General features: G+C 40.3%; 2 protein-coding genes across 5 annotated transcripts in view; both read left to right on the top strand.

Annotated features, from left to right (window-relative positions):
* Window positions 1-2,904: 2,904 nt before the first annotated feature.
* On the top strand, window positions 2,905-14,499 carry gdpd2 (glycerophosphodiester phosphodiesterase domain containing 2). 2 transcript variants are annotated; one of them, XM_034598441.1, is made up of 16 exons: window positions 2,905-3,061; window positions 5,424-5,667; window positions 6,790-6,893; window positions 7,089-7,182; window positions 7,372-7,431; window positions 7,526-7,624; window positions 7,721-7,811; window positions 8,733-8,875; window positions 9,265-9,347; window positions 10,319-10,478; window positions 10,575-10,781; window positions 11,218-11,366; window positions 12,020-12,167; window positions 12,263-12,345; window positions 12,434-12,462; window positions 13,506-14,499. In XM_034598441.1, the coding sequence occupies exons 2-16, from the start codon at window positions 5,581-5,583 to the stop codon at window positions 13,598-13,600; spliced, it is 1,632 nt and encodes a 543-aa protein (XP_034454332.1). In that variant the 5' UTR covers window positions 2,905-3,061; window positions 5,424-5,580; the 3' UTR covers window positions 13,601-14,499. The 2 variants fall into 2 exon arrangements, with proteins under 2 accessions (XP_034454332.1, XP_034454333.1); XM_034598442.1 differs by lacking the exon at window positions 12,434-12,462.
* A 1,055-nt stretch (window positions 14,500-15,554) lies between these two features.
* The window catches only part of dlg3 (discs, large homolog 3 (Drosophila)), a 76,339-nt gene continuing 75,505 nt past the window's right edge, over window positions 15,555-16,388 (top strand). The window contains exon 1 of one of the 3 annotated variants that reach the window (XM_034597120.1): window positions 15,555-15,812. In XM_034597120.1, the coding sequence (XP_034453011.1) occupies window positions 15,773-15,812 (40 nt within the window). In that variant the 5' untranslated portion in view covers window positions 15,555-15,772. The remainder of the gene's footprint in view (window positions 15,813-16,388) is intronic. The other 2 variants (XM_034597116.1, XM_034597118.1) reach the window with 2 other exon arrangements.

The raw sequence follows: 16,388 nt of genomic DNA, 5'->3' as shown, positions 1-16,388 counted from the left end.
GTTATTACTGTTATTTGGCTGTTATTACTATTATATATAACTGTTATATAGCTGTTATTACTGTTATTTAGCTGTTATTACTATTATACATATCTGTTATTTAGCTGTTATTACTATTATACATATCTGTTATTTAGCTGTTATTACTTTTATATATAACTGTTATAGAGCTGTTATTACTGTTATATCGCTGTTACAACTCTTATCAAATTATAGCTATGGACACAACTTTACTGTTTTCATCTGCACGGAAAGAATCTTGTAGAATATAATAAATATATATATATAATATAACATATTTCTACAGAAGTGTATTGCTTTCGCTTGAGAAAAAAGTTCTGCTCTAATTTTCTGAATCTGCTCTAATTTTCTGAATCTGTTTTTATTCTGTTCTCTTTGTACCTGTATGTATTCAGTGCCTTGGCTGCTGCAATACTTTGAAAATGTATCTTTATTTGCCTAATACTAACTCATACAAAATCTACTACATTGGACCATAGCACCCGTTCATACCTGTGTGAGGATATTACTGGGTAGCAAACATTAACCCTTGTGATCCTGTGTCATGTTATGTATTCTACTGTGTGTGTGTGTGTGTGTGTGTGTGTGTGTGTGTGTGTGTGTGTGTGTGGTGTGTGTGTGTGTGTGTGTGTGTGTGTCTTGTGACCCGTGACCCTGTAAGGCGCCTGTGTTACGACTGTTTAAATCCTCTTGGTAACTTAGACACTATATATGAGTACTCTCTTTTTGCTTGATCTCATCTGTTCAACCAGTCATAACTTCATTAGCTTTGCAATAAGTAAAATACCATCAAATAATCTAAATTTATAGCTGGTAACTGGAATCCTCCAGTAAAAAGTGTTCGTAGATTTACAATTTACAACTATGGTTTTAATTGTTTTTGTTACTGTGCAGCTCCTCACCCAGACAGGTAGCGATCCTATGCTCTGTCTTTTTTTCATCATGCACATATCTTTAATCTTTCCATCTCCAAGCATGACTGAAAGGCCCGTTTTGTTCGCTGTCTCCATGCTCCCTCGTATTTATCCAATAGTTGGATAATGAAGACATAGTGGAATTTCTCCTGCCTCAACTTGAAGTGCTCACACCAGCTAAGTTCTCAATTTCCCTCCAAAAACCCTCTCAGAGACTGAACACATGTTTCATTCAGCTCTGGTTACACATTTTATCACTGATTCAGACTCAGTACGTGTAAACATCGTAACATGATATAGATATATTTAATATAGTCTTCTTTTTATCAGCTCCCCTTGTCATTCTTTTACAATTACGTGTTTTTCAGATTCAATAGTTCTTTTATCTAAACACTGGAGGCCAAACATGTGCACCCCCGTTCTTCTTTTCATCTGTAATCGTTTTCTTTCCATCACTTAATGCTCAAATCATTTTGTTAACTTAAGCAGACTGATTTTCTTCTGGCTATATTCCCTTTAACATGAACACTGCATGAAGCAATAATTCTGCTGCCTCCGGGTCCTCAACCATCTCATCTAAAGCAGGGCCAGTGCACAGCAAGCTTCAACCTGTTACAAACCCACGTCAGAGCTAATGAGAAGATTCTACAAAGTTCCTGTGCATAGCAGGAATCTCACACTACATTTGAACCCCAGACGTCTTTGGATTAGTTTCTGCAGCTGACTCGTTGATTGTGGTCAAATAATAGACGATTAATCTGCTTGATATAACATTAAATACTGAATGTTCTCCTGTGACACATCTCATTACTATCTCCTCATACCCTATCATGAATCTATGATACATATTTGTTCCTAATTTTGGTACTGAATTAACCTGGTTTGCAACAATCGCTCATTTACACATTTATTTCCAACTTCATCTGACGACTGGAGTCATCTCAAGTTTAAGTTAATTTGTGCAGCCAAATATATCCATGAATTCCTCTACAAAAAAAACTTGAATCGCAGGGACTTGATATGAGCTTGATCCCTTAATGCTACATACATTGTGTCCGCATTTATTATTGTCTGTTGTCCCTTGCATGTATTTCTATTAAAGGTGCAGATCATAGACTGTATATAAAGATTGGAAGCCAAAGTGAAGCCAAAGTGTCTCTATTGCCCCTGGTGGCTGGCTGCAGTATAGGTCATAAATCCTGTCTCCTCCACGTTCGGTATTGGGACACGGACCAAACTAAAAATACTCAATGTACACATCAAATATTTTTTTCTGTTTCTGTAATTGTAGTTAGTTCTTATCACACCGATGTTTGTCCAAGTGCTCATTTTCCCAGTAGGTTGATGAAAGTGAGTCAGACGTGATGATCACTGTGATACTATCAACCAGTCACATTTATTTGTGTAGCCTATACTCACAAATCACAGTTTGCCTCATAGGATTTTACAAAGGGTGACGTTGTCTGCTCTTAACCCTCGACAAGAGAGAAAGAAAAAAAAACCACCTATGACAGTCTTTATTCTGATCACTTATCTATGATCACTGTTGATACCATCAGAGAACAAAACTAGACAAACAGGCGGCTGCAGTGAAACAACTTGAAATGAAACTAACATCTTACATAGTCAGGAGGAAGTAAAAAAAAAAAGAAAGGGATGAAATGATTTGAAATGTATTTCCTCGTCTTACAAACCATCTTATAACACATGAAGACAAATCTCACGCCTTTATTTGGACACATTTTAAAACAAAAATATGTATTTACCACATTTAAATCTATTCACGTCCTCACTTTGATCATTTAAAGACAGTTTTAAATCATATGCAAGAAGACTCTTGCTGATACCACCCGCAGCACCAGTAGGTTTATAAACCAGGCTACAAATGTCAGTCTACCTGAGCTGATCCCGCTGGATCCACCGCATGGGATTGGGCTACACCCCCTCACCCCCTGCAGCCATTCATATAGAGGCATTCACAGTCCATGCACGGAGCCAGAGAGCAGAGGATGCAGGAGCAGCAGCAGCAGCACACACTGACTAACGGAGTGTGTGTGCAGGAGGACAAACTGAGGCTCCTACCAACAAACTGTGTGAGTGAGAATTCAACAAGCCGCTCGTTTCTGGTCACTTCTGTTTATTAGTTTGATAGAAGTTTAGAAAGAACAGATAATAATTGTTTCCTATAGTTGCACTTTATGACAGAACAATCCACAGAAAACGAATTGTGGACATTTATTGCTTAAACATTTTGACTTAAAGGTGACATGTTAAATCTAAATGTGTCGTATGGAAATCACACTATGGCTTTCAATCAATCATCTGTTCATTATAATGTATTATTTTATTAAACATATATGCTCATGCATAGACTGACCACAGGCTCTGTTTGGTTTTAAAGTGCTCTTGGTGTTGCTGTGGTGTTTTAACGTCTTCTCCTCAAAAGAAGTTTCCAATTCTAGATGTGAAAAGCAGAAAAAATACTGAAACCTTTTCTGTTTTTTACTCCTTCAGTTTATTAATCTCTGCGTGAACATCAACCTTTTTAAAGTGATGGGATCATTTATCCCTCATCTGTTTAAATAAGAGTAATACACAACTAGAGTTCACACTGTGCCAACCATCATTAAGTGACACCTAAATTAACAAGGTGTCTTCATTTGCAGTTAGCTAGTGAAATTACATATTTATGGATTCATTAAGTGTATCATTTAGATGATGAGTTATGTATACAGCACTGTTGTTGGCATCCAACCATAAAGAAGTGTATCAATTGTTCTTGTAATGGAGTTCTTCCTACTTCACCTTCTTTTGTCATTTTTCGACAGTTATTAAAATCGTCATTCGTCATTCAGCACAAAGCCAAGTGTCGTACTGATCTGTTCAAACATGATCATTTTCCAATGCTCTTTAAAAAACAAGTTACCTAATATTAGATCATAGTCATAGCTTAACTCAACCATCTATTCAAAACTTTAACCTTAACCTCAACCGTTAATCCTCAAGTGGCTTATCGCTCCGATTCCTCCCCTGCAAAAAGGAACTAAACCATTCAGGCTAGGTGAAATCTGGCAAAACCCCAAGTCAAATCAAGTCAAACAAGATTCACTTACTTGTTTACAGCATTTTCCCAGCAGAAACCTGCAATTGCTCAATGTGCAGGTGACAAACGTATAATTTCCCATGACCTTTCTGTATGAGGGGACCGAAACCTGGCACATCTCTCAAATTGAGTCAGGTTAATTACATGGCACGTAGAAAAATCCCAGGAGATAAAATCTACTATGAATTGTGACGTAATGGAAAGTATGGATAAACAAAGGACAAGAAGTGCATTGACAGAATCAAAACCTGTGTTCGAAATTCAATGGCACTGAGTGGAGCACATACCTCCCTCAACAGTCTCCTTGAATTCACTCAAGCTGCACCAAATTTTACACACTCATAGATATCAGTTTCCTAAATATGCCTGATTTAATTTCATCAAGATCCATGAATTATTCCCAAAAAGTAATAATTCCTGGTCTGGATCCGACCAAAAGTTTATGGTTTCTTCCCTGATCCATGCTGCATCCTTACACCGCGTTTTGTGGAAATCCCACCTTTTGGTTTTGCATAATCTTGCCAACAAACATATAAACCAACCAACAAACAAAAGGACATGGGGTGAAAACATAACCTCCTTGATGGAGGTATTGAATGAGATAAAATAATGAAAGACAGCAGAATCATAAGGCAAATTTAAATTCAGGACAATATTAAAATTTAGTAAAGTAAAATTAAATTAGATTTTATATTATTGATTGTGGGGAAAAACCTTGTGTGGAACTGGAGATTGTTCCCGAGCTCGGGGGAAGCAACAGAGAGAGAGAGCTCGGCCTCGTTTTGTTTAAAGACGAGAAAGAAGGACTGAGAGGGGTTGTGGTGGGGATGACCTGGGTGACCTCAGTGACCTGGGGGCCAGAATATGGAACCAGGGTGTCGGGGATATAACGAAGACCCCAATCATTTCTGTATGTAACCGGTGACCGATGCAGGTTTGCCTGTAAAATCTGCCCCAAAATATTTACTAAAATCCTGCTAAAGACCTTTTCTGATGCTGCACCTCGAGATGGAAATTTAAATCTAAATCCGCGTCCAGAGCTTGTTGCTCACTCTGCTGATGTATCAACTGTTTGTTACTTACACTCAGTTTAATTCCTCCCCCCCTCTCCTCCCTGTACGTGGATGTGCCTGTCACTGTGGCTGTTTGTGCTGCAGGGGCTTGAACAGTGTGACTTCATTCTCAGGCCGCTCTGTGCACTTCTCTCAATACCCCATGCTGCTGGCCATTGTACGTGCTTCCAGTGGCTATGCCCCCCTTTGCACACAGGCTCTATATTGAGGAGGCCATTGAGCAGGGTTCGCCTCAATACCCAAAGAAACTCCTCTACCACCCTCCTCCCTCATTTGCTTTCAGTCACGGTCGTCTTTTTCCTCCCTCCTTAGGTTAAGAGAGGTGAAAGAAATCCGGCCAGTGCTCGGTATACAGAGGAGGCGTTCTCTGCGGCGCACCTCCATCCTTCTTCAGGCTGCGTGTATCAGGTGTCCACGCTGCACAGAGGAGGATCTGCAGTTTCTACACTGTGAATGAGGAGGAGAGGTGATGTCTCAAGAGAATAACTGTTGCAGAGTTTGCAGCAGGGGCTTGTATAGCTGCCACTGGAAGGAACCGAGTGAAAACAAGAGAAAAGTGAGTAGTTCTAGCCATGGTATTATGTATAAAGTATATGAATAGGACTATATTCTCAAACAAGAATGACAGTGGATCGCATATCTCCACCAAGGTCCAACAGTCTCCTCATGAAAGGCACATTTAAGTCCGCTCGATCCGGATGTTTATTTGGTTCTGCACCAAATAGCTTTTTTTTTAATCAAGATACATTTTTTATATTTCCTGGTTAAAATGTCCAAACATCTCACAACGTTAAAGAAAGTGAAAGAAAATCCTGGGTACACCTCTTTGTCTAGGTCCATGCCAACTCCTCCGTTTTTGCGCAATCCTGCCAACAAACAGACAAACCGACCAAAAGCCAAACAAAGGTACAGGTGTGGAAATACAACTTGGCAGAGGTTATGAGGTTTAGAGAGTTAAGACAAGCCTTTGGAGTCCTAATTTTCTTGAGCACTGCTTTGCGCTGTACTGAATGTGTGATGTTTATTAAACAATCTGCATCCGTTTCAGTTTTCAGGTTCCCTGTGCTTCCACTGAGCCCTGAACCTTCACAAATCCCTGTAATCAGGGATCAACATTCCTCTGGACGGAATTTAGAAATAGAAAATATCGCCAATGAACCGTTCTGCCGACTTACCAACGCCTTACTTCAAATGCCTTTAAAATGAAAGTTGAATACTTTGTTTGGAGAAGGCTATTCACACGCTTTCAGGAAATAAAAAAACACAGTAAACAGAGGGATGATTGAAGCACTGAATATGCATTTGTGTGCCAAGAAAATGAAGTAAACTTGCAGGTCCTAACAGGCTTGTTGTGGACGTATCTGGAAAAGGATTATAAAAGGGCGGAGGATTGCGATGCAGTCTGTCATTTCTGCACAAAAAATGTGCTGGAAACTGGAGGTGTGCTGGTGATGGTGAAAGAGCACGACGGACCTGTATGTGTTTGGCCATCAGGGTACAGAGCAGAGTGGAAAACCACCGATGAAATGTTGGAATTGTTCCATTGTCTTCTCTGATAAAATCCCCCCCCCCCCACACACACACACACACACGCACACACCCACACACACAGTCTGCAACATTTTTCTCAATAATAAATTCATTATTGTGGACTATCACTCCACCTGTTTTATTTTAGCATGCATGCTGCTGGGTCTCGGTCGTCACGTTGGCCTCCCTGCTCTCCCTCTGCTGGATGTACATTTGTCTGGTTACTTTTAATGACCGAGAGGATATTAACTGGTGAGTGAGCGCAAACATGCACACACACACACACACACATACACATACACACACATGCACACACACAATCCACATTGAATCCGACACAAAAGCCCAGAATCCTCTCTTTTCTTTCCCCTTCCCTCTCTTTTCTTTTCTTTATTGGTGACCTCTATTGTGCTAACCTTGTGTCGCCCTCTATTGTTCCATTATCAGGAAGGGCTTCACAAAACTGAAACGGTGGGTGAACTGGTTCATGGTGCTGATCATCGTTTCTGCAGTGATAACCAGCTACTGCGTTCTGCTGCTGGTGAGAATGTAGGAGGATTCTGTGGTGATGAGTTTTTATGTTAACAATAGTAGTTTGATGGGAAAAAAAAAACATACAATTGTTAAGCATTGTTTAGCTTAGCTTCATACCATGATGACATATTTAGGCCACATTACAAACAGGCGTTGTTGCAGCTTCGTGTTCCCTAATTGACACTATTCATTTCAGCTCTTTGCACTGTTCCAAGTCGCCTTAAGAGAACAACTCGACTTACACTGGCTGCACAAGGTATTTAAACATGTACCCTTCTATCTCTTTTCCTGTAGTACATATGCTTTACTTTTACTGATCATTATCTCCTTTTTGCTTCTTCTCTGCACAGATCTTCGTATTCTTTGGTGTGATATTCATCGCTTTCGGGGTCGTAGGAATTAGCCTCCAGTGGGAACGAGAATGGCCAACTGTTCCTCTTTCACTCCAGGTACAGTCAGGATCTCTTGTCGAGCACTGAGGACCGTGTGTGTTAACGGTAATGAGTGTATTTTTACCTGTCTGTGTCCTCTGTGTGTTTTGACAGGCCACAGGTCCTTTCTTGCAGTTTGGTGCTGTTGGAGCGTTGACGCTGCTGAGTCCTTTTGTCTTCCGGGGCTTCAACAAGGCCAAAACTGGTATGTGGCAGACATCATGTAAGAGTAGACAATGACGTGACTCGCACGCAATTAGAAATCAGCAGTTTTCCAGACATCAATATCGCTGCTTTGCAAAAACCTTGAATTGGTCAACTGTGAAAATGAGGTTCATTTGGCTTTGACTGCGGGAAACAGCTGCGACCGGATTAACATGATCTGTCTTGATCCCGGACTGGAAATCACAATAACACTAAGTGGACGGATGAGTGAATAAAGATACAATAAATAGAAAATAAAGGATTCATCAATTCATCCAACGATTATCTACATGGCTTATCCTCCTGAGGGTCATGTGGGGGCTGGAGCCAACCTAAGCCAGACATTCTATAATTCTTTGCCTTGTATAATGCACAATTTATTGCAATGATATGTTGATCACTAACGTAGCCATGGCCTAAAGAATTTTTCCTCACAATTAAATAAGGGACTGATTTACGACTATTGGACTAGTGGAATAAATGCAAGTAAGAACTCGAAGAGAAAACCAGCAGAGTTGTGGTATCAGAGAAGCTTTAGTCAAACGCCTTAATTTATGGAGAAGCGGCGTTTTTGTTCTCTGAATGAGTAACACCCTCAATCATCTTCATCACACTTTAGTTTTTCGTGAAAGTCAGCTAATAAATCACAGAGTAGTTGAAAGAAAGAAACCTTAACAGGTACTGTAATTTGCATTTTGAATAAATTAATGTACAAAAATATGCACATTTTAATATGTGACTGACTACAGAGGGAAAAGTTGCACAAAAAGAAACAAGTGTGTGGAAGGTGGGATATTTAAGAGACGACCACGGCTTAAATGCTAGTGTTTCCTCAGGGGATTACTATACAGGACACTGTTCAAACTCACAGCAGAATAAACAGCTACAGTGGATCCTCTTATTATTTGTCTTCTCTTCTCAGCAGGGTCTAGAGCCGTCATCGCATCGGCCTTTGTCGTGGTGTCAGCTGCCATCTTCCTGTGTCCCCTGTTCATCCAGTCTCCCTGTCTGCTGAGTGTACTGCCTGAAAAACCTAAGCTCATTGGCCACAGAGGAGCCCCGATGGTGAGCATCCTGTTTCCCTTGACAACGCCCTGAAGATACACACAGTGCATCTCTGCAAATGTTGAGCTGTCATGGTTGAGGCACTGGTGATCGTGCAGTTTATTTTGTCAAAGGGTTGTAGTTCGACACTGTCTTGCATCATTTACAGTATATCGCGTCTGTTCACTGATGTAATGTGTTCAATGACTTTGACACGACAGAAAACACTGGACTTCTGGCTCAGGTGTGAACAAATGCCCTCTCGTGTGAGGGCCCCATGTGCTGCTCTGTCCTTGTTAGTGTGCTTTGCTCCTGGGTCACCATTAAGCCCAATTTAACACATGCTTCAGGGCAGTTCGAGAGTTTAAGCACATGAGCGTTTCTCACCCATCTGTCCTCGCTGTGCTCAGCTGGCTCCGGAGAACACCATGATGTCGTTCGAAAGCAGCATCAAATGCGGCGTGACGGCCTTTGAGACCGACGTGCAGATCAGGTACGCTGGAAATGGGCTCATATTTGAAAGGCTTTTGATTGGTTTTATTTAATTTTTTTAAAGGAGACATATTGTGCTTTTTCTGAATTTCTTTCCTTTAATGTGAATAAGTAAGAAAAACCAAAGTCTGCAGCAAAGGGAGCTCCTCTCCCCCACAGAGAACACTGCCCCTGATGCTAAACCTACATTACTACGTTTTCGTTTGACAACACATCAACTGTGCTACAGATACACCTGGCATCCACACTACTCCGGAGTTCGTGAGCCCGTTTTAGTTTGAAAACTCTGCGGCAACGTTTTAGTCTGGACGGGGATGTTTGGAAACTATAACGTAGAAACTCACAACCGCTTGCTGATTGGGTCTTTTCGGACACAACGTCGCCTTCGCTGATTCGTCGGGCATCTATCACATGACCCTCTTCTGAAAGGAAACAACCAGCATTAGCCTCGGCTACCAGTGTAGAACGCAACGTGGATACTCAATTACAAGCGCCGCTGACCCTGTTGTCTTTGCTAACAGCTGTTAAATTCAGAATTTTTTTATGATACAGCTGTGGTCATGTGACCTTTTCAGTTGTATTAATATGAACAGGGCTTTAAACTGATACAGAGCTAACGCTTGGATGGACAGAGAGTGTTTTAGTTTAGTAATATGGATGTAGCCAGTTGACCAATCACAACAAAGGGGGCCAGTTGGCCAATCAGAGCAGACTGGATTTTAACTTGGAGGGAGGCCTTAAAGAGACGGGAGCTAAAACCAAACATTTCAGACAGAGGCTGAGAAGAGGAGCTGCAGCAATGGACAGTAATAAAAAAACATTATGAAGCGGAATATGAGCATAATATGTCTCCTTTAAGAACTTGTGATTTCTACACAGTGCTCACGGTGGCAGACTATACCGGCTACCACCTGAAGTAGGTCAATAGGGTCATAAAGTATTTAATACAACTTCACTGTTTCTATATTCTAGTAAAGACAAAATTCCCTTCTTGATGCACGACAACAACTCAGAGTTTCTGTTGAGAACGACGAACGTGAAGGAGAAGTTACCTGACAAACTCTCCAGCTCCAGTCACAACCTAACGATGGAGGAGCTGCAGACTCTGAACGCAGGCGAATGGTTCCTAAAGGTGAGGGCTCTGCTTTGGTACCTGCTCGTCCGCACACTTGCACATTATCATCATTCAGCATGCTGTAGTTACAGTGCGTATCACTTGACTCTCCAGACGGATCCTTTCCATTCGGTGTCCCAGCTCTCAGAGGACGAGAGGAAAACTGCTGGGAATCAGACCATACCCTCTTTACTTGAGCTGCTCGTCCTCGCCCAGCAGCACAACATCTCAGTGATATTCGACCTTTACAGTTCCAGCCCGGAAAATGACACCAACCACACAGTCAGCACCATCCTGGGTTCTGGCATCGACCCACGCCTGGTATGTGTTGTGTTTTGTCAGTGTCGTATTTTCCTTTATATGCCTCCGTGCCGCTGACAGCCATGTTTTCGGCTTGTCTGTCCGTCCGTCCGACTCTTGTGAACGCAATATCTCCAGAGCTAACTTGTTACAAATTATTACCTTTTCACGTTGGGCACAAACATTTACTTTGATTCGGGGATTAACTGATTATATTGGAGTGGTAAAAGGTCAAAGGTCAATAGCACTTGGCCTCACAAAACATGTTTTTGTCTCTTTAACGTGACATTTAAAGTCTGGCTTTAGACTTTAAATGTGGGAAGTGGTCACTTTGACTTAAAGATGAACTGATTGGATTTATGGGTCAAATGAGTGTGGAAATAAATGTTTGTAGTCTGAAACGTCACTGGTTGGTGGAGCAATACAACCACAGAGCGGTAATTCTAGTTTTTTATAGATCCTCTGGCTTCCTTATGCTAAAAGAGAGGCTGTGAACTCGACTGCTCCAGGTTTCATCCAGGTCTATAACAATGAAACTGACATGTTCGACAAAGGAGGAAACCACCTGAATGTGAAATACAGCGGTTTGAGTACAGAAAGAATCAGGTAAAAAAAAATATATATATATAACTGTAATAATTGTGTGTGTGTGTGTGTGTGTGTGTGTGTGTGTGTGTGTGTGTGTGTGTGTGTGTGTGTGTGTGTGTCCGTGTGTGTGTGTGTGTGTGTGTGTGTGTGTGTGTGTGTGTGTGTGTGTGTGTGTGTGTTTGTGTGTGTGAAGCATGCTGAGACACTGTGCTTTCACTAAATAAAGATGCACCGCTTACAGCCTCCAGGGAAATGGAATGTGATTTAAGGAATATCTCCACCGTGGAGTGATGTTAAACTGATGAGCAGAGGAGGCGTAGAATGGAATGAAAGATATTGTTGTAACATGTTTTCACAAAGTTTTTTATCATCGTCTATCCATCTTTGCAGTAAGAAAAACTATAGTTGTTGAATGATTTGCATTTGATTAAATTTAGCATTTGAACAAATGCAAAAATGATTTAATACAGATTAGAAGAGAAGACATAACAAAAACATACATTACATGCACATATGCAAATACATAAATATGCAGATATATACTTGTGTACACACATGATAATTATTATCTATAGCCAATTTGTATATACCATTTCTCTCTTCTTTCACTGAAAGTATAATCTATATAAAGGTCTGTTTTCTTGTTCAAACTCTGTGTCTGTATCTGGCAGAGAACTGCGGGAGAAGAACGTTACCGTGAACCTGTGGGTGGTGAATGAGCGATGGCTGTTTTCTCTGCTGTGGTGTGCAGGGGCAAGCTCCGTCACCACCAACTCCTGCCACCTCCTAAAAGAAATGACAGGACCTGACTGGGTCATGGTGAGCAATACATTCATTTCACTATCAATAAATAAGCAATAAATACCAATCAAGCATTTCCTTTGGAGCTTACAGGTCTTGTTTCTGTGTCTCAGGCACATCTCACATACACAATCGCATGGATCGTAGTGGATGTTTTATCCTTTCTGATAATGATGGGGCTCTTCATCTGTCAGAGGTAAGACGAGCAGATGTTTGCTGTGACACATTTGTGTAAAATGTTCCAAGTGAACAGACTCACTCACCCACTCCACTGTTTCTGTCAGGAAAACACACGTGTTGTGTCCCAGGAGAGGTACAGTAGTTTAGATTTTAATATGTTGCAACAATATATGCAACTGACTGTTTTCATGAATCTGCAGATTATTTTCATGATTAATCAGTTAATCATTAAGTCTAAAATAATATTTATCGATATTTTCGGATTGTCCAAATTATTTTCAGTTCACTATCTTTTAAAATAAAAGACAAAAATTCAAATCTGGAACAAAGGAATGTTTCTCCCTTTTTCTTGGGAAATGACTGAAGTGATTTAATGATTATGAAAATAACTGCAGACTAACTTTCTGTTGATCCACTAACATATTAACAGACTAATTGACGTATTGACAACAATGACTCCAGAATGGACTTTACACTGTGATGTTGGTTAAACTGTTTCAGATAAAAATCAAGATCTAAAGTTCCTATCTGTTCTATTCAAAGACCATTGCTCTCCATGAATCTGAATGTCACTAATATTTTTTAGATGGTGATTAATTGAGGTAATTGTCTGTGGTTTAGTTGTAATTTAACAACAATGACAAAACTAAACCAGACAATGAAAATAAACCTTTGGCTCTACCCTTTATTCAAAAATAATTAAATTAATATAAAATATAATAAATTCCAGCAAATGAACATTGAGTTTTGTTTAATATCCCCACTTCCCAACAAGTCACCATCTACGAGAGGTTCCTGATTGTAACTCACGGCTTAATCAATCATTACTAAATTGATCAATTACATCATCAATAAAAACACATTTGGGTTTGCCAGGTTGTTAAAACACACATTTGAGCATTTAATAGTTAACAATATAAACCGTAGCTTCAATTGGATTCTAAAAGTACCAGCGAAAGATTTTTTTCACAACCTGACAACCCCAACATTCTTCTAATCAATAATAAATCGTTGAAAAGATCATCTACTAACTATCAACAAAACACTTGATTACACTTCATTGATTATAACTGCCCATAAAGCTTTTATTTTTTTTAAGTTGCCTTGTAATAAAGTGGGAGTAGCTTTTTTCCTGAGGTGTGTCCCTTCATTGGTTTTCTATGTGACTCCAAACAGGAAAAGAGACGCAAAGAAACAATACTCCTGCCTGGAGCGATAAAGAACGTTATCCCTTCATACCAACCGTGAAGACGGACGAAGGGACGAACTGACCCCAGCCCCTGGAACCGCTGGAGCTGTTTGACTCTGAATCAGGGACAAAACAAGTTACTGTGAATCATCAGACACTGTTTTCTGAAGCCATGACAGTTGTTTTTTACAGACATTCTAAGCTGTGATTTAAATGTCAGCACTACACCACTAGATGGCAATTTGGGGTTTTTTGTTGTCTGTATGAGTCTGGCTGCTTAACTGGGTTTATGGTTCACAGGCTGAATATTATTCTGTTGCAACTGAAATGTTTTTCCTCTCTGTGTGTATCACTGATGTGCAGAGTCCATCTGCACTGATTTGTATTTTTCTTGACACCTTATGTTCTTGTGTTTTTCTATTGTTCTTTTGACTTGTTTCACTATTTTCTATGGTGTCGGCACTGCAGGAAATGTGCCATAACTAGAGTCTTGTGTATTTGACCTTTGGCTGTGTGAACTACTGATTGTTTGTTTGTTTGTTTGACATATGATAATGTAAAATGCCAGACAGGTATTAAACCACCAAGAATAATCTGATGATGATGTTTTTAAACGACAAATTGTGCTTATTTAGAGATTGATGCATAATTTATCTTGATTCAGTGGTGGAAAGTGAATTTACATGCACATTGGTTCATCGGGATTCTATGGATGCAAATTACTTTTGCATAGGAAATTTTAAATCCTTTAATGCGTATAAAAATACACACACTGTTAACTTAAAACACCCAACAGAGTCTCAAATTGTTACATTTTACTCTTCTACAGTCAGGTACATTATTCAAATGCTGCTTATGTGTCAGAGAAATGTCTCCTATGTTTTATTAAAGTGCTTCAGTTTTTTGTTTGGAAAGTTATGTAATGTTTGTAAAGATGTTGTGCCATCAAAGAAATATAATTTTTTTTAATCAATTGCTCTGAGAGTTATTTTCTTTAGTAATCCATTGATTTGATGAGTATTGTGGCAAAACAAATTCTGCCATTGTTCCTTGAAATCCAGGTTAATGTATTCTCATTCTTTGAGTTGTTTACAATGCTGTCAAAAATACAAAGATCTGACATTTTTACGATAGTTGAAAACTTGCGAATAGGAAATATTCGCTTTTGAGTTGCTGGAAAACGTTTTAGCAGCTCCTCTTCTTCTCTAAAAAAAACAACTTCTATTTTATTTATATAATTTATCAAAGTTATGGCCAGTTAATATTCTGTAAATTTACTGATCAGGAAACATTACCCACAATGCAACTAAACAGGTGGGTTGGAGACTCAGGCGTGTTGTTGCCTCGAGCACAGGTGGTAAGATCACTTCTTCTTTCCAACTCCACACCCTCAAACATGTTTCACAATTTACAAACATGCTGATTCAGCCTCATTTGACAGTGACTCAGATGAGGCACTGCATCAGACTCCACCCAACCCCCCCCCCCCCCCCCCCCCCCCCCCCCCCCCCCCCACACACACACACACACACACACACACACACACACACACACACACACACACACACACACACACACACCACCACCACGTTTAAACCTTTAAAAACCTCTGGAGCTGCACACTCACCTTTTTTTTAATCCACGATCTCCTCGCACCACCTTTACGCACCAGTAGATGGCGCACAATGCAAAGAAAACCAGAAAAATGAAGACGATGAGAGAAAAATATTTAAACATGGAGGATTCTCACGTTTAACAACCGACTGGTCACTTCACATGATATCATTTAGCTGCAGGTGGTGTACATGTGTTAGTGTTGGTGGCCTGATGAGATCTGCGTCAAAGGGGTCGATTCCCATGAAGGCGAGGCATGTGTGTGTGTGTGTGTGTGTGTGTGTGTGTGAGGGGAGGAGAAGGAGGAGGAAGAGGAGGAGGAGAAGGAGGAGGAGGAATATGTCACGCTCCAGGACCAGTTTTGCCCAAAAACTTCTGGAAAGTTGTCATGAAGTAAACAATCTGCTCCTGTCACAACTTCAGGCCCAGGAGTGTGTGACAGACAGACAGCCACACACACACACACTCGCAGACACACACACTCGCAGACAGACAGACAGACAGACAGGCGGGGAGTGTCCAGCGACTGGATTTTAAATCATCTCACTTGTTTGTGAAGAAGCTGGAGCCACAGCTCTTGCGGATTATTGCTGCTTTTTACTTTTATTCTAAAGAAGGAAAAACAAGCTCGGTAGTTCCCATGACTTTTCGAGTTGGCCACAGCATGGTGCATAAATATGGTGAGTACCGTTACATGTGACTACCCTTAAAGTTTGAGAGTGAACTTTTTAGGTTCATGACAGCTCAACAATCCACTAGACTGACCCACCAACCTCAGGTACAACCCCCTGAGAAGCAGTCTTCTCTTTTTAAAACTTTGTATTTGTGTAACTTCCCGGGACTGCTTTGGAGTTTTTTCATGTAAATGTTGAGGATCAGGCAGAAAAAGTGTGAAGTAGCAGTTTTACCTCAGTGATGTGCATCATCTCTGTGCTGTGTTCCTCGCCACCCACCAGGTTCAACCAGCAGCTGTGTTCCAAGAGAAAAATACCTTTTATGTGCTGTGCAGCAGAATACAACAGACAACAGAGCTTTATGTAGATATAACACAAATACACACTGTTAGTATTATTATTATATATGTTGTATTTGTACCAAACAGGATGTCCATGTCTTCAGAATCAGAAATACTTATTAATACTATTGATCCCTGGGGGGAAGTTGGGTTTTGTCCCTCCAGCCCTGAATAGAAATATACACAGACCTAGATAATTACAATAAATAGAAATGTAAAATATAGTAAATAGTATGTGTAT

Source organism: Hippoglossus hippoglossus, chromosome 10 (genome assembly GCF_009819705.1).
Source record: "Hippoglossus hippoglossus isolate fHipHip1 chromosome 10, fHipHip1.pri, whole genome shotgun sequence".
In the NCBI taxonomy this organism is placed as follows: Eukaryota; Metazoa; Chordata; class Actinopteri; order Pleuronectiformes; family Pleuronectidae; genus Hippoglossus; species Hippoglossus hippoglossus.
The sequence above is the reverse complement of the archived record's forward strand: the minus strand, read 5'-3'. Positions and strand labels throughout refer to the sequence as shown.

Coding starts and splice junctions, on each gene's coding strand:
- gdpd2 (XM_034598441.1), top strand. CDS start 5,581: ATGTCTCAAGAGAATAACTGTTGCAGAGTTTGCAGCAGGGGCTTGTAT. Junction 8,876..9,264: donor GCCACAGAGGAGCCCCGATG/GTGAGCATCCTG, acceptor CGCTGTGCTCAG/CTGGCTCCGGAGAACACCAT. Junction 11,367..12,019: donor TTGAGTACAGAAAGAATCAG/GTAAAAAAAAAT, acceptor TGTATCTGGCAG/AGAACTGCGGGAGAAGAACG.